This window comes from Anolis sagrei, chromosome 3, assembly GCF_037176765.1.
Source record: "Anolis sagrei isolate rAnoSag1 chromosome 3, rAnoSag1.mat, whole genome shotgun sequence".
NCBI classification, from domain to species: domain Eukaryota; kingdom Metazoa; phylum Chordata; class Lepidosauria; order Squamata; family Dactyloidae; genus Anolis; species Anolis sagrei.
In genome coordinates this window covers 92,641,408-92,664,574 of record NC_090023.1, presented here as the reverse complement: position 1 = coordinate 92,664,574, position 23,167 = coordinate 92,641,408, and the positions used below count along the sequence as shown (strand labels likewise).

The following is a 23,167-nucleotide window of genomic DNA, read 5'->3' as shown; positions in this document are numbered from 1 at the left end:
CCAATAAATGAAATATGAAATGCAGGGATTCCGGCTATGCCTATGAAAAGAGTGGGATTGGTGCCTAGTATCACATTGCTGGAGGCAGAAGTAGAAACATTCTCTCTGTGTGTAAAAAGAGATTAGTCAGTAGAATCGCAGTTAATAGAATCTTCCTAGACAGTGAACTATATCCAGGCACTGAGGCCCCTTCAACACACCTGTATAAAACCCAGATTATCTACTTTGACATGGATTATATGGCAGTGTAAACTTGGGCCGGATCCACACATGACTTTCTTAAACCAATTGAACTTAGATTACAGTCCACACACTTCCTCCCAAAAACCGTGCTTTCCTGGGGGGGCAGGGGGAGGTGGTGGTGTCTACACACCCAGACACCAACAATCTCCACCCCCGAAAGGCATTAAAAATAAAAATTACTTACTCTACTGCAATTAGCCAGATCTATCCTGGCGTGTCATTTCTATGTGACAGGAGAGGTCCAGCCACAGGGCAATGGCAGCCAGATAAGGAATTTTTACTTTTTAAGGAGTTTTTAAGGAGTTTGGGGGAAGGGTGTTCAGCCCTCTGGGTATTCCAGGCTGATGGAGGCCAGAAAACACGAGCAAGCTGTGCAGATTGCCCCCTCAGTTCCAGGATTTCTGAAGGGGCAGTACAGTCAGGGGCCATACTAGATTGGACCCAGGTCTTTCAGGAAGTCCCGGGTCTAACCCAGTACCTAATTTTTTCTACTTTGTCCCAAATTAATTCACTTTTACCTGGAGCATAATTTGGACACCTCAGATAAAAGTCTGAGAGGGCCCGGATATTGTGAGCTGTGTGGATGCGCCCTCTGATAATCCAGTTCAAAGCAGGTAATGTGGATTATCTGCTTTAATATTCTGGATTATATGACAGTGTAGAAAGGGCCCTTGTCTTACTTCCCATGTATGTCTCTTTCCCCTCCTAGTGAAGTCCTGGAATTGAGGCCGGTTTCACACAGGCCTTTAACCCACACACAATTGAAAGGGCAGTCCCACAGGGCCCATACTGGATTAGACCTGGGTCTTTCAGGAAGACCTGGGTCTAATCCAGTACCAAATTAATTCAGGACAAAGCAGGGTTTTCCTGCTTTGACCCGAATTAATTAGTTTTTACTGGAAGTGTCATTTGGACACCTTCGGTAAAAGTGGGCAATCTTAAGCATTTTGGGTCCTGTGTGTATGGGCCCTGAGATTGGCTTTGGAAAAACTTGGAACAAGTGGGACACTTCAGCTGCACTTATGCAGGCACTTTTCAGAGTAAAAATCAGACCTCACACTGCTTTATGTTTTTATGGGGCAGACGTATGAACATGACTTCTGCTACCACATCTAACCAGGTCCCAAAAACAAATATAAATCCATTTTGCTTAGCAATAAACAATAACCAGACATATTTTTGAGGCTTTTATTGAGCACTGGTATAAAGAAGCATGACTCAGAACATGGCTGTCATTGAGACCTGCTTAATACATAGCCAGGGTTAAATAAACACATTCGCATCCTGATTGTAAGCAGTGGTGTTCAGCTGAATTCAGTTACTGCATGCAGAAGTCTAGTTGGGTGAATATTCAAACAAAGCTTTCAGCTCTCTGACTATGGAACTCTACTAAACCAGATTCCTTTAAGCATCAATGGTTCAGTCCTCCATGACCTCCATGAAAAGAAACTGGAAACCACAAATGCCAAAACAAATGTAAAAAAAAGTAGGAGGGGCAACTGTGGAACAAAACTCCCAAAGCTGAAAATGAAAAAAAAATATGAAAAATACAGACAAGTACCCAAGTGTAAACCTATTGTACAATCTTAGTAAAGTAGAAAAATCAAGTTCCGAAACAGTGCGATTTTGAAAACAACATATAAAATGGCTTAGAAAATCCAAATACTCAACTTCTTCCTGAGAGCATTATAGCTACCTTTGCAGTACACTGGGATGAGAATCCTGCAATCCTGCAAATGGTGGTAGGACTGCAAATCTCAATTGTCCTTGCCAATATAGCCAATGCTGAGAGCTCTTGGTAACTGCAGTACGACTATATTTGATCAGCTGTATGATTTCCACTTCTGTTATCTCTTTACATAACCACTGGAAATACTGTAAGAATATTACATCCACAAGGAGCTCCCGGTGGCGCAGCAGGTTAAACCACTAAGCTGCTGAACTTACTGACCAAAAGGTCGTTGGTTCAAATCCAGGGAACAGGGTGATCTCCTGCAATTAGCCCTATCTTCTGCCAACCTAGCAGTTCAAAAACATGCAAATTTGAGTAGATCAATAGGTACCGCTCTGGCAGAATGGTAACAGCACTCCATGCAGTCATGCCAGCCACATTATCTTGGAGGCGTCTACGGACAACGGCGGCTCTTCAACTCAGAAATGGAGATGAGCAATACTCCCCAGAGTCCAACATGACTACACTTAATGTTTTCTAGAGGAGAGGGACCTTGCCTACAGACCCTTGTTCAAGGAAATATTTTCAGAAGCACAATTCATTAAAACTTATTTAAAATACATTCTCCTTGTTCCTTTTACTGCCATCAACTTTGCTGTCTTTTCCTTTCTTATATATCATTATTAGAAAAATGTTAGAAAAACAAGAATAGTGGAGTCAATTTTCCCATTCCCTCCCCCACTCCATTTCAATTCAAATTTTCTTAAATGATTAATTTATGGATGGTCATCTTTTTTTAAATAAATCTCTGCATAGAACCTAGAAATTTCCATGTAATTTATATATGATAACGACATCACCTCTTGTTCAAATAATACGAGAAGACACCATAATCTGCCCACATCTCTTGAAGTGTAGCTAATAAGAACTGCAAACAGAATTCTTCTCTAATAATGAGTAGAATAGGAATAGTAAGAACACAGGAAGAACAACATAATTCCTACCTCAGACTCAAAGCCAAAGTTAAGCCTACCCATAGAAGACTAGCTGATATCAGTGGGATTTAAATTAATTGTGACTTGGAAGTTTAGATATTTCAAAAAGTCAACCCCAAGTAGAACTAGAACTGATTTAGCCTGAAGTATCTTTTCTAATGGATCTATGAATTTGCAGCATGTCTTCATTGTCAGAATCCATCTTTGGTTCAGATGAATGCCACCCGCATTCAAAGTTATCAGACATATTCACCTTCCAAACAAGATGTTTGAATAAAAACATGAAACATATGAAAACATGTAGCTAAAAGAAACCCCACTAATTAGAATGAGACAGAAAGTTTGGTCGAAACAGACCTTTCAAAAGAGGGAGGGAGACAGGGAGGCTACTAGAGAGAACCTTGATTCAATCTAGTTTAAAAGGCAATGCCTTCAAAGTGAAATTGAAGAATTCATATGGGTTTTTTAAAAAATCTGCAAGCAAACCATGCATGGGTTACATTTCCTCTTGGCCCTCAATCTATCATACTTCATGTAGGCTCCAATCTCCTAATGCTTACAAATCTCTTTAACATTGATTACATCTCTTCTGAAAACAGGACACTCATGACTCTATAATGCCTAGGTTCCTATGGGAACCCAGCCCAAAAGTAATACCTCCTATGGGAAGCAAATGACATAACAGAATGAGAAACATTTCCTGTTGGTGGAATATTTTTAGATTGTTCAGCAAGCCAGGAGAACAAAAAGAAATCTGAGCTGGGTAACTGCTTACTGAAGTTACTCCTAGTCACACTTGCCTCAAACAGACAAGAGTTCTTTCTCCCACCCTGCACATTCCACAGATATATAAACCCCACTTGCCTTGTTTCCAACAAACTTCACAACTTCTGAGCATGCCTGCCATAGATGTAGATGAAACGTCAGGAGAGAATGCTTCTGGAACACAGACATACAGCCCAGAAAACTCATAGAATCATAGAATCAAAGAGTTGGAAGAGACCTCATGGGCCATCCAGTCCAACCCCCTGCCAAGAAGCAGGAATATTGCATTCAAATCACCCCTGACAGATGGCCATCCAGCCTCTGTTTAAAAGCTTCCAAAGAAGGAGTCTCTACCACACTCCGGGGCAGAGAGTTCCACTGCTGAACGGCTCTCACAGTCAGGAAGTTCTTCCTCATGTTCAGATGGAATCTCCTCTCTTGTAGTTTGAAGCCATTGTTCCGCGTCCTAGTCTCCAGGGAAGCAGAAAACAAGCTTGCTCCCTCCTCCCTGTGGCTTCCTCTCACATATTTATACATGGCTATCATATCCCCTCTCAGCCTTCTCTTCTTCAGGCTAAACATGCCCAGCTCCTTAAGCCGCTCCTCATAGGGCTTGTTCTCCAGACCTTTTATCATTTTAGTCGCTCTCCTCTGGACACATTCCAGCTTGTCAATATCTCTCTTGAATTGTGGTGCCCAGAATTGGACACAATATTCCAGATGTGGTCTAACCAAAGCAGAATGGAGGGGTAGCATTACTTCCTTAGATCTAGACACTATGCTCCTATTGATGCAGGCCAAAATCCCATTGGCTTTTTTTGCCGCCACATCACATTGTTGGCTCATGTTTAACTTGTTGTCCACGAGGACTCCAAGATCTTTTTCACACGTACTGCTCTCGAGCCAGGCGTCACCCATTCTGTATCTTTGCATTTCGTTTTTCCTGCCATAGCAAACTAGTGATTCCAGCCATGAAAGCCTTTGACAGCACATTACTCCTAGTAGATTGCAACGAATGAATGTGGTGCTTCCAACTGTAGTGTTTTACTCTAACAAACAGTATGATATGTGTTCTTTTAAAAGATGTGATTAATGAAAAAAAAAACTCAGACTAAATGATCAAGTGGCTGGCTCGGTTACCAATACTACATTCTAACAAAAACAGATACATCTCTTTTGCATATAGAGTAGCGTCTCGCTCATCCAACCTTCACTCATCCAACATTCGGCATTATCCAAAGCAGTCTGTCTCCAGTTCATATTCACAGCTGTTTCAATACAATGTGATGTTTTGGTGCCAAATTCGTAAATACAGTAATTACTACATAAGGTTTGCGTGCGTTGAACTGCTTTTTCTGTCAATATCTTGTAAAACATGATGTTTTGGTGCTTAATTAGTAAAATCATAACATAATTTGATGTTTAATAGGCTTTGCCTTAATCCTTCCTTATTATCCAACATTTTCACTTATTCAAAGTTCTGCCTGCCCGTTTATGTTGGATAAGCAAGACTCTACTGTAAATGTATCCTTGTAGCAGTGCTACCATATTCTTAAATCAAACATTACCAACAGCTCCCTCTGGGTACAAACAATAAGATTACAGATTCAATTAGGGTTAATAGAATCTCAACATTAAGAACTATTAATGGCCCTTCCACACAGCCATATAACCCAGAATATCAAAGCAGATATCCACAATATCTGCTTTGAACTAGGTTATATGAGTCCACACTGCCAATATAATCCAGTTCAAAGTAGATAATATGGAATTTTATATAGCTGTGTGGAAGGGGCCTAAAAGGACCGTCTTATCCATAGAAACTACCTGAATGGTAAACTCCATATTTCACCAATAGCTTGGTAGAGCTGCTTGGGTTTGCAGTCCAAAAACATCTGGAGGGTCACATTATCCTTTTGCATTTAAAATATGCAGCTAGGTAGAAGTATAACATCAACAAGAGAAGAGGAATGAAAACTGAAACAGCTTTAAGCTTTCCACCACATGTGTCGGAATTTTACTGGGAGCAAAACAATTGCCTCAAGACTAAGCATCACAGGCTAAAGACAAAGTCTTTTGAAGAAATCACCAACAAAGGATCCAAGAAGAAACAGAACAGAAAACTTTAAAAATATAATCAGTATGCTGGGTTGGATATATGGAAAGTTTAGCAAATTTAAAGATAGGTAGATAAGTAGGAGAATCATTCAAAAAATAATACACCCCCCTCCCCCTGCTCTCCTGGCATGTCATTTCTATGTGCCAGGAGAGCTGGCTAAGGCTTGTAGTGGAGGCCACTTAAGTTTTTATTACTTTTCTAAGGGGTCTGTGGCTTGGGGGAGGAGGGCCTCCAGACATTATCTCAGGGCTAATCCCGAGAGAATGCCTGGATACCCACCCCAGAAAGTACGCACTTTCTGGGGTGGGTGTGAACAAGCCCCCAAGAAAATCCGCGTTTTTAAAACGTGGATTCTCCTGGGATAAAGGCTTGTCTGGATCCTGCCAAGGAGCTATCATTTCCTGATCAGAGTACCATGGCTATTATCTGTCTTTGCAGATTAATGCACCTGTTAAGATAGTTTGCCTTTGAAAACAAAGTATATAGCTTGTTTTATATGAAAAGGAAGTAGTATAGATACTTTGCTTTTCAATAGAAAGTATAAGTGGTATACATATTTTCATTCCAAATTATCCTTCTGTGTTATAGCTTTCTTTCCTAACATATTGCTTCCGAGTCAGTTGTGAAGCCAAAAAAAAGGCTTCAGTCACCTAATAAACAGACAAAATGTATCACTGACTCTATAAAGATTAACAAAATATTTCTCAGCTGTTGCTTGATGAAGTATTAAGAAATTCAAGTTAGCTTATCAGATGGCCTATCTAACAGCTTTAAAAAAGACTGAACTAAGCAATATATTGTTATCTTTATTAGAACACTAAATCATATTGGTCGTTAAAATTCTAATTCTCTTTGGAAAATGTAAAATAGGAGTATATAGACTACATCTAGAAGACCTGAAAACAGAGCACATTTGGGAGGAGTGGGGGGAGGTTCCTTTAAAAAAAAAAACTAAACAGCTTATCAGGAAAATAATAGTTCATGTCTCTATACAAAAGAATAGTAAACAAACAAAAGTCCTGTTAAGATTTTTTTCTAATTAAACATAAAAGGAAGTCGATTTTGTCCCTATTTGGAAGCCGCTCTGAGTCCCGCCCAGGGCTTGAGAAGGGCGGGGTATAAATACCTGAAATAAATAAATAAATAAATAATGAGAACCTCCTCTGGTCATTAAAGTTCTTCATAAAATTTAAAATTAAATCTGATCCATTCACTATTCATTCTGAATCAGAGTTTTACTCATGTTTTGCACTACAACTGCCAGAATGGCCAAACCATTATTGGTTGAGAAATTCTGGTAACTGTAATTTCAAAAAAGTAACTTGTACAAGTTCTGTTCTAAATCATGAGTCAGATCTCAATTTGCACATAGAAAGTAATACAAGCATGAGAGCAGTAGTCAGCATGGAAGATGAACACCTGTAGAGGTCTAATATTCAGGCCATATGCAAATGAGAGGCAAACACTATGTAGATGCACCTCTAAAATATATATGTCCCGAAAAGTATTATTTTGTGCAATGAAAAGCATAAAAACAAAGTATATGAAGGCTAGATACATCTCTTGTTGTACAGATGCCACAAAACAGTAAACTCACAATGAGTGGTAGCTTGGGCTGGGGGGGGGGGGGTGTCTTTCAAGGGTGTCAATTGGTTTATAAAATTAGGTTTGTGTAGGAATGAATAATGTACTCATTCTCTGAATATCTCTCCCAATTCATAAAGCAATAACTTTAAGAACTTTGATCCTTGTCAGGTCAAGAATTTCCACAACTAAGACTGTTTGGATGTCCTTATGGGGAGTGGAGACCATTCTCTCTGATCCTAATCAATTCCCCAAGCCTATTTTAGTCATAAAATATCTAACAGTTTAAAGTATCCAGGACGTGTACAATGAGACATGTATCCTATTCTTCCAGTTTTCTCTTCCCAACATAATATGAAGGGTTAAAGTATAAAACAAACTTTCCTTTTCCTTCAGTGTGAATGTAAGGTTCATGGCTAGTTTAATAATTCCTTGGTTATTCAGCCTCAACAGTCAGGTCAGCCCTATATGAAAACTGTGGGAGGTCAGCTGAAAACTACTCATTTGACCTCCAAGGTAGCAGGTTCAGATGACAGAAAATGAAGTTGTTAACTGTTTCTCTCTCCACCCACACACTCATGATTTCTCAGACCACAGGTTATCTTAGGGTGCATCTACTACACTGTAGAATTAATACAATTTGACACAACTTTAACTGACATAGTTCAACTGTATGGAAGCATGAGAGTTGTCATTTCGAGATGCCCCAGCCCTCATTCATTAAAAAGTCTAAAGACCTCGTAAAACTACAACTCTTATTGAGCCATGGCAGTTAAAGTCATGACTACCTGAATTCATCCTACAATGTAGATGCACTCTAAATATTATAAAGATTATACAAATTTTAGCTGGACCTCAATCTTCAACAAATAATGCATGCAGTAGCAAATTATTAAAGATACATTCAGATACTGAATTAATTTAATTCAATGAAAGCTTGGATCACATTGAAATAAAGAGTTCCTTAATACACAACAAGGAATTACACACATAAACACATACATGTACACACAGTATGACTCCCATATCGTAGGGAATACATTCACTGACATACCATAATTATCAAAAATCACAGATTATAGCAAACCCTATCAAAGAAGCAACTTTAGATGGAAGCATACCATAGCATAGACTCATGCTGGAGAATCCAGAAAATGCCTAGAGATGAAACTGCAGGTAAATGAAACTGTGGTTACTGGTCCTGCAGATACAGGACTTGTACTATATAGTAAATAAATCTCCAGAGCACACAACACTTCCACCATGTTGACAATCATCATTAACATGTAGCTAACTAAAAATTTCATACTATTTCTTTTTAAATATTTTAAGAGTTTGGGAAAACAAGCAATCAAACAGACGATCATACCAAGTTGTATAAAAATAGAATTAAAGGAAATTTTATCCCATTTAAAGAAATAATATGCTCAGAAAAAAAATCACATATTTAATATATTCACTTAAATTATAAAATGTATGCTTCCTCTAATGTTGCACACAGAATATACCTTTTCATATACATACATGGCATGCCCATCAATTCTTAAATATTGTATATAAATACTAGATCTGGTGTCTCCCAGGTTAGTGTTGAGTTTCACTTAAAGCTTGAATGAAACAGAAGTTCAATTGGTGGCATCTACAATCTGTAAACTTTGTTTCACCGTGGTACATGTAAAAATAGAACCAAAAAGGGCAACTTTCCCCCCCCCAAAAAAAGAAGGTGACATTGTATTGTCGAATAGCCCCCATTTTCAGTGGGACAATGAATTCTACGAACAGAAAGATGGAGTAGCTATGGGGAGCCCTCTCAGCCCAGTCATAGCTAACTTCTACATGGAAGACTTTGAAAAACAAGCTCTTGAAACAGCAACCAAAAAGCCCAGTATATGGTTCAGATATGTGGATGACACTTTCACCATTTGGAGCCATGGAGAAGAAGAACTCAACAGGTTCCTGGAACATCTTAACAGCATCCACCCAAACATCCAGTTCACTATGGAAAAAGAAAAGGAAGACTGCCTTTTCTAGATGTCCTAGTCATCCGTAAACCAGATCAATAATTGGGTCACACCATTTACAGAAAACCCAGACACACAGATAGATATCTACATAAAAACTCCAACCATCACCCAAATAAAAAAAGAAACATCATTAAAGCCTTGGCAGACCGTGCAAAAAGAATCTGTGAACCCCACCTCCTCCAAGATGAACTGAACCACCTCAACTGGGCTCTCCAGGCCAATGGATATTCCACCTCAGACATCAGAAGAGCTGCAAGACCAAGAACAAGCCACGAGAGTCAAGATGAAGATCCACCCAGAGGATAAGTGTTCCTGCCATGCATCAAGGGAACCACTGACCGCATAGGGAAGCTGATGAGGAAACACAACATACAAACAATTTACAAACCCACCAAGAAAATCCAACAAATGCTACATTCAGCAAAGGACAAGAGGAATCCTCTCACCTCTGCAGGAGTCTACCATATACCATTCAGCTGTGGACAAGTCTACATAGGGACCACCAAACGCAGCGAATCCAGGAACATGAAAGGCACTGCAGACTACTCCAACCAGAGAAATCAGCCATAGCAGAGCACCTGATGAACCAACCTGGACACAGCATTTTATTTGAGAACACAAAAATGCTGGACCACTCTCACAACCACCATGTCAGACTACACAGAGAAGCCAATGAAATCCACAAGCATGTGGACAATTTCAACAGAAAGGAAGAAACCATGAAAATGAACAAAATCTGGCTACCAGTATTAAAAAATTCTAAAATTGCAACAGCAAAAACAGCAGAGAGAAAAACAGGCAGGGACATCTAATCACCTTTCAAGAAGAGTTTGCTCCAGGCACAGTCAGCCCATTGTATGCTAATCAAGGTGGTCAGTTGAAAGATTCACACCTAGCCCAACTTACAAAAGCCCTTTGTCTCACCCTGGTCATTCCACAGATATATAAACCCCTTTTTACCCACTTCCAGCAGACCTCACCTCTGAGGATGCTTGCCATAGATGCAGGCGAAACATCAGGAGAAATGCCTCTAGAACATGGCCATATAGCCCGAAAAAACCCACAAGAACTGAAAGGTGACATTTCCTGCTTATTATTACACTTCCATGAACATGTTCAGAATGTCAATTTAAGTCTATCACATTTGATCAAAATCAGTTCACATATGTATATTATAGACCAAGTACAGATATCTGAAATGCTATTAAGGGAGTATCTGAAAATGATTTAGATCCTTACTGCTTGCAAATTGACTTCAACTTATGGTGATCCAACATATGATGACCCAAGAATCCCAACCATTAATTGTCCTGCCCATGTCTTGCAAATGAAGGGCTGTGGCTTCCTATAATTCACCTTACTGTGGTCTTTCTTTTTTTTTACTACCTTCCCCTTTACCAAGCATTACATTTTTTTCCATTGAGTCATGTCATCTCATGATATGCCCGAAGTACAACAGCCTCAGTTTACTCATCTTCAGGTATAATTTGTTCTAAGACCCATTCATGTGTCTTTGTAGAAGATCTATTCTCCAGCACCACCTTTCAAATGAGTTGATTTTTTTCTTGTCAATTTTTTTTCTTGTCAATTTTCTTCCCTGTCCAGCTTTCACAACTAAACACAAAAATTGGAAATATTAAGGCCTGGATGATTCTGATATTAATATTTAAGGATACACTTGAGGATATTATCTAACTCCTTCATGGTTGCTATTCCAAGTCAGTCTTCTGCCTTTTTTAGTACAGTCTCCATTTTGGTTAATAACTATGCCAAAGTATAGGATATTTTTAACAATCAGAATATCCATGCAAATAATCTGTAGTCTAAATTTTATCCTTTGAGATAGTCCACTTTGTTTGTGACTCCATGATGAATCATGTGTTGAGACAAATGCTATTCACAATTCCCCATCCACTCTACACACACCAGCATTTACAGGCAATTCTGTGAAAGTGTTCTCAGAGCAGCTATATCTAATTTGACCTGGGTGGCCAAGAAATATGTTTATATGGAGTAGCCAATTCACAATAATTTCCTGTGGGTTCCTCATAAATGTTGCAATGCAGCACATGATGGCTAATATTACAACAGTCTTGGCTCCAGAGGTACAGACCCACTGCTCTGAAATATCATGATGCTAAAACATTGTGAAGGTATAATTTTGAAATATTAGGCCAGGAAACCCTTGTGCACAGCTATAGATGCAATCATAAAAATACCTCTCCGATGCAATCTTAAAACAATGCAGGTAATGGGAAAATAACGAGATCCAAATTGTCTCCATAACTGGATCGCATTTTTTTCTTTAACTTCTTTTTACCAAGCATAAAAACTAAATCCAGAGATAACACTCATGATCTGAAATGCTGCCTGTGTCCTTGTTTAGAAGATTTCACCTAACTTTCTGTCCCTGGGATAATTGGATTTTGAAAAATGTGGCTTGTTGTGAAAACAAGGATTGGTAATCAAGCTTTAGTGAAAACACTTTTTGTCATGATAACTCTTTCAGGAGTGAACTTCCCTTCTGATTAGTAGATTTCTCTCACTTCCTGCTATTTCACCCACAATCTCAACTATGAGTTGGGTGTAACTTGGGGACCACATGTATTTAGTAAAAGGAGCTATAGCTCCTTCTATTATTTATTTCTCTCTCAACAAATCAGAAAAAGAAACATTTAAAAACCGGGGAGAGAAACAAGTAAGACAAGAAGCTGAACCTTTTTATTGTCAGGGTAGAGTTTTTGAACTGCAGCTCCCAGGATTTGTCATCTATGCCTATGCTGGTTAGTGTTGATGGGAGATACAGTACAACAACATCTGGACAACTGGAGAGTCCCTTGTGGTGACTACCACAGAGCAAAGCTCTTTAGTTTATTGAACTCTTGTTACTTCAAGGGTGAGTCATTTTGCAGCATGTACCTGCATGCTGTTCACACAAAATAAACCAGGTAACCTGACATTCCCTGGCTTATCGTATCATCCAATCACAGATTCAACTGGACAATGTCAGATGTAGTTAACAAGACTTCTATTGCTTTGAAGGCTAATAAGTTTTGCACAGATCATAAAACTGGTTATCTCTAACTTGAATCTCAAGTTTAGGAGAAACATGGGATATAAATTAAATACATGATGAAACAAATACTTAACCGTAGTCATCCATCTCATACTGCTATGGTCTTCAATGATCATGAGTTCCCTCCTTCATGCATAAAGATGGTGAAAGTGTCTGCTTTTTCTTTACTTTAGCTAAAATTTAATATTATGTTCAACTTAGGGGACCGTGTTTTTGTTCTCACCAAAACTGGTGAACAAACCATGTACTGAAACCCTGAGTTCATTCTGTAGTACTAACAGATAATTTTATTGAACATAAACTATAGTTCTCCTGAGACTTGCCTTATCCAAAAATTTGGCTTCAGAATTGTGTAAAAGCAAAAATCTTGACCTTCCTCTTTGGCAAGAGAAGGAAATACATGCAAGCCTAAAGCTTATCAGTGCAAAAAACTCATTTGTGGTCATTTAAATTATTATCTTGTGGCTCATGTCAACAAACCTTAAGGTACAGTTAGTTCACTTCTCCAGATCTCTGATGCTGGATAGCATTTAATTAATGGAATTCAATGGAAATTATTCAGCTAACGCAGCCATATGCTTGGTTCAATGAATAAATTTATGAATATATTTATACCACAGCAAAACCAAAATTAAGCATTTCAACTTGACTAAGCTGTTAGTGCTAGGGTGCCCCATATGTCTATATGTATGTGCTTTTGTGTATATATGCACGTTGACACATACATGTGTGAGAGTGTTTCTATTTCTCTGCAGCTTGACTTGCATTGCGGCCAAACTTCTAATATTTGGATCATAACCCTGCAAGAATACCACCTCTAGACTTATCTGGAAGATACACATAGAATCTGTTTCTTTGAACCAGTTTGGTAGCAATGCAAGGGACACCTTTAATGGCCTGCAGTAAAAAGAAAATTGGGTGATATTTCATACTATAAATGGCTGTTAGTCTGTTATGCCATTCATGCTTAAAAGCCACACACTAGTTTGCATTCAATACATAAAGAACTAAGACAAAAGAGTGCAAACACTTCTTCTGACTAGATTTAAGATCATCTGCTTGAATGCTCGATACTGTAAAACACTGCTGTGCAAAAAGGCATGCTGGATCAAGACCTCTGCAGTTATTTTAGGTCAAAACAGAGAAGCAAACAGTAATCTCATATTTAGATCTATCCTCCTTTGCCAATACATTATTTCATTGTGTGTTCTTGCTACTGAAACAGTTCATCCTATAAATTATTTGATGGCTGCCTAATAAAAATACAAACATCTGGATTAAAGAAGACAAACATCCATCAACTTTTTTACCTTTTGAACTGCATTTCAGCACAAAAATTTCAAAACCCTTTTATACGGCATGTGTACTTCTAATATTACTCAATTGAAATCTCATCCTCAGAATGAATTCCAACAATCAACCAGCTCTTGCATGCACACACAAAACAAAAAGGTTAAGAAACAATCCTGGAAATTGAGCAATGTAAACCACTGGCACTAGTCCTTCATTTATATGAACTGAAAGGAAGAAGCTGCCATGATAAAATCCTCATCTGAAAGCATTCTCAGTCTTTGTTATGGACCAAATCCTCCATAAAGGAAAACAATATACCTCTCTTGTCCTTGTTTGGTTTTTGCATTGTATTTTTCAGATTGTATGAGTGCAAGTACTGACTGGTGTGTCCCTGTTCTGGAAGCATTTTTGGCTGAAGAGCAAAGTAAAAATATATTAATTTAAATAATTAAATGCACATGCAAGTCAAGCATTTAACTCACCTAGACTGGCTGTTCACATCAGCAGTTATTTGTACACTAAAACCAGGTAACTGATTGTCTGTTAAGCTTTGGCTGTGAAATAAAACTAAACAGTTGAGATACTTTTACATTTTGCAAAGATCCTTCAGTTAGTACTCTGTTCTCCAATGCAAGGATATTTTATGCAAGAATGCTACATTCACAATAGGAGCACTAAAACCAGGTTTAGGCTGTATTAAGTTGTCCCTGCCTGGAAATACATACAACTGCATCCAAAAATCAAAATATGGCTAACATTTTGCAAGGAACAATTGAAGATCACAGTTGCCACAGGTCCAAGAGATAGTGTGAAGATATCCTAAGCTGTTCCAAATTTAAACAGAGCCTACCTTCAAATAATATTGGTTGTTTGCTATAACCAAGTAATATTGATAGGAATTCTAATCCTATAAGGCTACATAGATTGTAAACTTGTGCACATTATGAATAAAATGCAATTTATGAATAAATTCAATGTCTGACTAACTGCGACTCTACAAGCACCAGTTTTTATTATAAAGGTTCAGCTATGTTTGGTGAGATAGTACATCCCCTTCTTTTTCCAACAAATTAAAACATGCACCCCACATACATCTGCAGAATATACAGAACATTTACATATTCTCATGTATAATACTACAGTTTCATGGTCACATCGTCATCATATTGTACAAATGACAAGTTTTCAAAAATAGCCGGAGTGAATACAACAGAAATGTAATTAGTCTTAACAGGGCCATGAATGCGTACTGTTAAACATTTGCAATTGCAGAAGGAACCTTTATATGCTCATTACAACTATATATGGAATAAACTGAGTGAGCAGAAGTTTACCCTACAAACACGGAGCGTACATTTCAATGGGAGTTTTAACCATTCTCTTCTGCTACTGGAAAATAACGTCATAAACATATGAATGGAGAACGCGAAGTAATTTATTCTTGCATGCGTTTTTGAGAAGTTATGTAATCAAACAATAAAACCAGTCTGTTTGATGAGGGAACACATTTTAGGAATTTACAAAAATGAAGTGACCTTTTAAACATTCTCCTGGCGTCAGAAATGCAGTTGAAAGGGATAAAGTAACAGTCCCAAAGGAATTACTGGTGAGGTTGCCTGATGTGACTATATTGCTTGTTTAACCTGGTATTATTTCCTGCTTGGTTAAATAAAAACCCTTTCTCTATTTGTGTTTTCTACCTACAAAGGAATCTCTGCATTTTGCCTTAGGATGCAGACCGATCTGGATTTCATATTTTTCAGACAAGGAGAATCGGCTGCTGTTCTTTTTCCTTCCTGGCAATGCTAAGAACACTCCAAGGTGTAGTTGGAAAACATCACAGCATCACTTGTCACTTTGGGAGTCTCTCTCTGGAAGGGACTGAGGACCAATTTTCCCACTCCAAGGCCCAATGCAGACCATACCAGCCCCCCAAACGTGCAGTAAAACAAAAAAAAAGTGTCAGAAAGTCCACATGATATGATTTAATGCACACATTTCTTCAAGGCTATTTCTGTTTATTTTATTCAATTTTCATCCTATCTTCTAAGCTGATGCTGCAAAAAGGGGAAGGCATTTGGTTAAGAAACCTCATTAAAATGGTTTATTTTGCAAGAACAAGAGTAGTTCTCTTCCTACAGATGATTAGATAAGTATGTTTCCGTTCCTGCCAGACTTCAATCCAAATTCTCGCTCATGAACCCAGAATGTGCCTGAGCTTCTTGCAGTTCCTTTATTGCCACTGTTTAGCACAAGGGGCCAAACACCTTGACAATTCTGTCTAAATCAGGATTGATGGAATATGGCTTCCAAAGAAAGTCATGATTCAGAGATTGCTTTGTAGCTGATGTACAGAAATGAATGTGACATAAATCTCAAACGTATCCTGGCTTACTGATGCAGGATCTGATCATGAATGCAACCTGTAATCAGAATTGACTTGAGACAATAACCACTGTCTATACAAATGAAACCTGAAAGGTAGCCATGGTCTCAAGATCTGGAGAAGTGAGCTAACCGTACCTTAAGGTTTGTTGACATCTCACAACCCCCTCTGTCTCTTTCCTCCCAGCCATTTTCTCTTTCTCAAAACCTTTGGCCATTTATGTCAAATGACAATGCATTCCCGTAGCTGGAGGTTTGCAATGTCTTACACTATAAATGTATGATTCATATAGTACTTTATGTAATCACACTTAGATTTTTTTATCTTGCCTGTCTTCCAATGAGGGATCCAAAGTTGCTCACAACAAAAATGAAGACAATGAACAATGAAGCACTGCCAAATGAAAAACTCTATGTGTTGTTGGAGGCTTTCATGGCCAGAATCACTGGGTTTTTCTGGGTTGCTGTAAGTTTTTCAGGCGGTATGGCCATGATCCAAAAGCCTTCTCTCCTGAAGACCTCATAACCTCTGAGGATGGCTGCCATAAATGCAAGTGAAACATCAGGAGAGAATGCTGTTGGATCATGGCCATACAGCCCGAAAAACTTACAGCAACCCAGAAAAACTCAATATTTCTCAAAAACAACAACCATGTTAGTCTTGAGCATTCCACTACTTGAAGTGTTGTGTTTTCATAAACAATGACAAACAGTACTACTATATAGAACTGTTTACATCATGCACAAGACCACAAGTGCCTCCTTTTCCTCTATGAGGCAGATAGTGGATTCACTAAACCGCATCTCCAAATTCTATCTTTTCCAAAAGCACACCCATGTTGCACTTTACCTTCAAGAAGGGTAGTATGCAAGTTTTTGATTATTAAGTTTAGTTAGTTAATTGATATCTACACCCAATTAACATAAGTTATGGCCTTTCAGAGTCATTCTATTCATTAAGTAAGTCATTGATTCAACCATTGATTCAGTGACCTTCAATATCACACATAGCATGGATCATACAATTTTGTTCTAGACAAACTAGGGTGCAGATTAGACAAGCTTTCAGCCAGAACATGCATAGTAATTCTTAACATGACTTGCCTTTACTTAGTAGAATATAATCAGGGTTTATCAGGAACTTCTCTGCTACTGGAATTTTGTTTTGGGAACTATGCAAAAGTCTAAAGTAAATTCAGAGCATCTTCTCCTCTAACTAGAGCCACATGTAATGTGAACTAAGATTCCAAACTCACAAATTATTGAGACAAGGCCTATGTGGAGTCCAGTGCCTATCACTTTTTTTAAAAAAGGACAGAAGCCTTAGACAATGCAGCAAAAGAAGGAAGAAAGAGAAAGTGTCTACACCAATGGAAAACACATTGTTCTTCAGATGTTGTAGAACTATCATACCCCACCACTGGCAGGACAGTTTGGGCTGATGGAAATTGGCGTCCAAACTTACAATTTCTCCAGCTCTGGTTTCTACATATTGAGCACAACCCAGCAGTGAATGAGTGATTCCATGCAAGATGATTCATGAGACTGTACTGGGTTTTAGTTCAAACTTTAATGGAGCTATCTCAGGTGCTAAACCTATTTTTGAGGTAGCTTTCAGAACCCTGAATAGCTCCTTAAAATGCAAACTATACTTCACACAGTACATTTGCCTTGTCAATATGTTTGGTGTACACTGACAGGGAAGTCATCAGTCACTGCTGACAAGGAACATTTGATGTAGCTACAATACAAGGCAGCCTTTCTTAACTTCCCAAAAACAGTAGTGGAGGCGAAGAGAAAAGAGTCTTCCCTGTAAGTCTGCAGCCAGCCATGAAAAAGATACTGCAATGCCACTGGACTGCATGAGTATTGATCATCATCAACAACATTTAAGTGCTCAGAGAACTCATATACCTTTTCATGTTTACAACATCCCTGTAAGTCTCAGTGGGTGAGATGCAAATATGAAGTTAGCAATTTGCTCAAAGCCTCCTAGTTTGAGAAAGAGAGGAAATTTGAAGACTTCTGCCTGTGATCGCAATCCATGACTGATAAACACAGAAGTCCTGAGGTCCAAATCTGCAAAGAGATCTACACTGACCACTTAATGTGTGTTGAAAGCAGTTTGAAAATGCAAGGTTGAGACGATGGCTGCATGGTAAAATTTCACGCAGGAATGCAAATAAAAGACCATAAGCCAAGATAAGAAAATTGGGGGATACTCCAAAATGGGGCCCATAATGAGCATTAGCATTTCAAGGTGTAAACCACATTGCATGGTGAAACTGATTTAGTGACAGGTTCTTTGGTGATCCACACATGCACACTGCCAAAGGAGTGAATTAAAAACATGGAATTTTCTACAACTGTGAAGCCATAGATCAGTGGTTCCCAACCTGTGGCCCATGGACCACCTGTGGTCTGCAAGAACTAAAATATGGTCCGCGGCCTCACCATTACGCCACTGTTGCAAAGAGTGTGACTGGTCTTGCAAAAACCTCTTATAGTGCCAAGGCTTATTAAATATGACCTCACTACCAACAGACCTCACTACCTCTAAGGATGCTTGCAGGTGAATGTCAGGAGAAAATGCCTCTAGGCCATGGCCATATAGCCCGAAAAAACCTACAACAACTCACTTATTAAATATGGTTTTCTGTAGGTGAGCAGATGGTGACTACTGGACGGCATATGTTCTGTATCAAGAACTAGAGCTGATTTGGTCTATCCAATGCAATTTGTTTAATCAGCATCCCAAATAACCTAACCAAACCTAAAGTTGACCAAAAACAGATTTGTAACCCTTGTGGTACTAATGTTAGAGAGTGGTCTCTGGTCAAAGTGGTCCCTGCTCAAAAAAAGATTGGGAAACACTGCCATAGATGCTGCAAATCCTGGTACTGGGCTGGAGGTGACCTCTTTGGTGCACATAAGCACCACCCAGGCCCTGGCCTGGTTCCTGAGATTGGCTTGTGATCAACTCCACGTTCAAATCTCTTGCTCCTTTTAATTCCACATTAAATGGTCAGTGCACATGTCCCTCATGTCCACTGACCATGATTGCTGGGAAATTTACTCTGTGGTGAGGGCACTCAATGTGTGATACATGCACCCTGTGTATTTAGTCAGAAAGTGTGTAATCAGCTCCAAAAGGAAAAACAGGCCTCCGGGGATTTAAATTTGTAAGAAATGTGGGCAGCCAGATTTTCTAGCCCAGTGGCTCTCAATCTTTGCTCTTCCAGATGTTCTGGAGAGATTTCAACCCCTCCAGATGCTCTAGCCAAAATGATCGATGATGAAAGACCCCAAAATGTTGAGAAACCAGGGGCGCATCTACACAATTAAGACAATTTGGTGCTCTTTGAACTGCCATGGTTCAATGCTATGGGGTTTGTAGTTTGAGTCAGGCACTAGCAATTTTGGCAGAGAGGGCTAACATCCTTGTGGGACTAAAGACACTGAGCCAGGGCAGCTGAAGTGGCTCCAAACTGCATGAATTCTACTGGGTAGATGCACGCAGTGTGTAATCTGCTCCAAATAGAAAAACAGGCCTGGAGGAGTTCCAACTTTTTAATAGTGATTGCAATGTTTGGTATATTTTAATGTACCTTTAATTTTAATTTTCAATCTTTAACTTAATGTATTTTAACTGTTTGTTGTCAAAAGGCATTGAATAGTTGCCATATCTAAAGCCACCTTGAGGACCCTTCAGGGCAGAGAAAGGCGGGATACAAACAGAACAAAGTAAACAAATCTTGCGACCAGAGGGCCAGCCAGATTCTTGAAGCCAGTGGTCCTCAACCTTTGGCCTTCCAGATGTTCTGGAGAGACTCCACCCCTCCAGATGTTCCAGGTCAGGACTGAGGAATGAGGAGGAGAAGTTGAGATACCTACACTGTTGATTTAACGGAGTTTGAACCCTGTTTGAACTACCATGGCTTGATATTGGACTCCTGGGAGTTGTCTTCTGGTGAGGTGTCCATGGCAGACAAAAAAGCCTTGTGAAACTACAACTCCCGGGTGGGGCTTTGGCACTGGCAGGGAAGGGAAAAGACCTTGCAAGACGACAGTTAGCATGGCTTGGCTTCACTTGAACTTTGAAGTTTTTCAAGGCAATGAGCAGCCTTGAGGGATGGATGTTGAGGTGGGGTCAAACTGCATACATTCAGGCATGGGCAAACTTAGGCTCTCCTTCCAGGAGTTTTGAACTTCAGTTCCCACAATCCCCAACAGCCTCAGCCCCCCCCCCTGCCATTTAAGTGGAAAAGGAAGGGGCCAGAATGTATGCAGTTTGACCCCACATCAACATCCATCCCTCAAAGCTGTACATTGCCTTGAAAACTGTCAAAATTCAAGTGAAGCCACTGTAGTTGCACAAGGTCTTTTGCCTTCCATGACAAAGCCCTATTTGAGGGTTGTAGTTTCTTTTTTGTCTGCCACAGATGCCTCACCAAAAGACAACAGGATTAAGCGGCTAAGGGGGAAAAGGAAGGGACATGACGCTGTTGGGGACTGTGAGAACTGAAGTCCAAAACACCTGGAGAGAGGGCCCATGCTTGAATGTATGCAGTTTGACCCCAACTCAACATGCATCTCACAAGGCTGCCCATTGCCTTGAAAGCCCTCAAAGTTCAAGTGAAGCCAAGCCTGGCCTATAGAAGTGGTCCCTGTGGGTCAGGGGTTCTCAACCTTCCCAATGCCGCGACCCCTTAATATAGTTCCTCATGTTGTGGTGACACCCAACCATAAAATTATTTTCATTTCTACTTCATAACTGTAATTTTGCTACTGTTATGAATCCTAGTGTAAATATCTAATATGCAGGATGTATTTTCATTTACTGGACCAAATTGGACACAAATACCTGATATGCCCAAATTTGAATACTGATAGGGTTGGGGGGGATTTATTTTGTCATTTTGGAGTTGCAGTTGGTGGGATTTATAGTTCATCTACAATCAAAGAGCATTCTGAACTCCACCAATTATGGAATTGAACCAAACCTGGCACACAGAACTCCCATGACCAACAGAAAATACTGGACGGGTTTGGTGGGCACTGACCTTGAGTTTTGGGAGTTGTAGTTCACCTAAATCCAGAGAGCACTGTGGACTCAAACAATGATGGATCTGGACCAAATTTGGCATGACTACTCAATATGCCCAAAAGTGAACACTGGTGGAGTTTGAGGAAAATAGACAATTGGGAGTTGTAGTTACTGAGATTTATAGTTAGCCTGCAATCAAAGAGAATTCTGAACTTCACCAACGATGGAATTGAACCAAACTTGGCACGCAGAACTCCCGTGGCCAACAGAAAATACTGGAAGGGTTTGGTGGGCATTGACCTTGAATTTTGAAGTTGTAGTTCACCTACATCCAGAGAGCACTGTGGACTCAAACAATGAAAGATCTGGAACAAATTTGGCATGAATACTCAATATGCCCAAATTTGGACACTGGTGGAATTTGAGGAAAATAGGCCTTGACATTTGGGAGTTCTAGTTGCTGGGGTTTATAGTTCACCTACAATCAAAGAACATTCTGAATGTCGAAGGCTTTCATGGCTGGAATCACTGGGTTGTTGTAGGTTTCCTGGGCCATGTTCTGGAAGCATTCTCTCCTGACGTTTCGCCTGCATCTATGGCAAGCATCCTCAGAGGCTGTGAGGTTCAGAGCATTCTGAATCCCACCAAGGATAGAACTGGGCCAAACTGCCCCACAGCCCCCCCCCCCCCATGACCAAGAGAAAATACTGGTGTTTTGTTTTTTTCTGGTGGTCTTTGGCGACCCCTCTGACACCCCCAGAGTTTGAGCAAGGCTGGCGTGGGCGGTGGTGATGATGGGAATGGTCCTACCTGGGCTTTCCAGAGGGCGGGGCTCCTGGGCCCCTGGGCGGCCCCTTTCCTCTGCTGGAGCCACTTCCTGGGCGAGAAGAAGATGCTGTTGGCGCCTCCGCCGCTGGGGGCGCTGCTGAGAGCGGAGGCGGAGGGCGCCCGGGCCAAGAAGGGCAGCTCCCAGGCCGTGTGCCGCTTCCCGCGCCCGGCGGGCTCGTACTCGAAGTGGCAGCTGCCGGAGGGCGACTTGTCCAGCGGGGTGCTGGGCGTGGAGAGCGAGGCGCAGGCTCCCGGGGGCGCGAGGGCGGCGGGCGGGCGCGAGAGGGCGCGCGCCCAGGCCAAGGAGGAGGAGGCGGAGGAGGGGGGGGACTCCGCCGAAGCGCCGCCGCCTCTGCCGCGGGACAGCACGGCCGGGTCCAGGCTGCGGGTCTGGCGGAGCCTCCGCTTGGAGAGGCTCTTCGCGGAAGAGGCAGGAGGCGCCGAGGAGCAGGAGAAGACGCTGTTGAGGAGGCTCTGCGCAGACATCGCGGAGGATTGCACTCTCCGGAGGGTCCACGAGCAGCCGAGGAACGGAGGGAGGCTGTGCCGCGGCGGAAGGAGAGCCCGCCCGGCCCCCCGCGCCTCCTCCTCCTCTTTCTCCTTCCTTCCCTCCCTCCCTCCGGCCTGGGCTGGCTCCCTCCGCAGCCCCTCGCGGCGTGGGCTCCCGTGGGTCCGGGACCAGCGCCTAATTTGGCAGGAGGGCTCCAGAAACGCCGCCCCCCCGGCCTCGCTCTTCCCTCCCGCGCGCGCTCCGAGAAGCGCAGGCTTGGAGCCCTCCCGTCCAACCCCCTGCTGCCTCCATCCAAGCCCTCCCGGCAGATGCCCCTCCACGCCGCCTCGGCTTCCACTCCTTCCCCCACGCACGCTCCCAGGCAAGCCATGCCGCTGCTCAAGCCAAGGACGCTCTTCCTCTTTCCCCCGCACTCCTTTCTTTCTTTCTTTCTTTCTTTCTTTATTGCGGGCCTTTCTCTCCCGCCCTTCTCACCTTCGAAGAGGGACTCAGGGCGGCTTGCAGCAGGCACTCATTAGAGGCCAGAAAAGCAAGACATTAAACACACACAATTAAAACCATTACTGTAGAAGCATTCCATTAAAAACAGTTCGCTGGTTCAAAATGTAATCCAAATCACTTGGGA

The 23,167-nt window shown here is 41.0% G+C and overlaps 1 protein-coding gene across 2 annotated transcripts in view; it reads right to left on the bottom strand.

Moving 5' to 3' along the window:
- Positions 1-22,590, bottom strand: part of ARHGAP6 (Rho GTPase activating protein 6) — a 239,808-nt gene extending 217,218 nt beyond the window's left edge. The window contains exon 1 of one of the 2 annotated variants that reach the window (XM_060769948.2): positions 22,014-22,590. In XM_060769948.2, the coding sequence (XP_060625931.2) occupies positions 22,014-22,517 (504 nt within the window). In that variant the 5' untranslated portion in view covers positions 22,518-22,590. The remainder of the gene's footprint in view (positions 1-22,013) is intronic. The other variant, XM_060769946.2, reaches the window with a different exon arrangement.
- Positions 22,591-23,167: the final 577 nt, after the last annotated feature.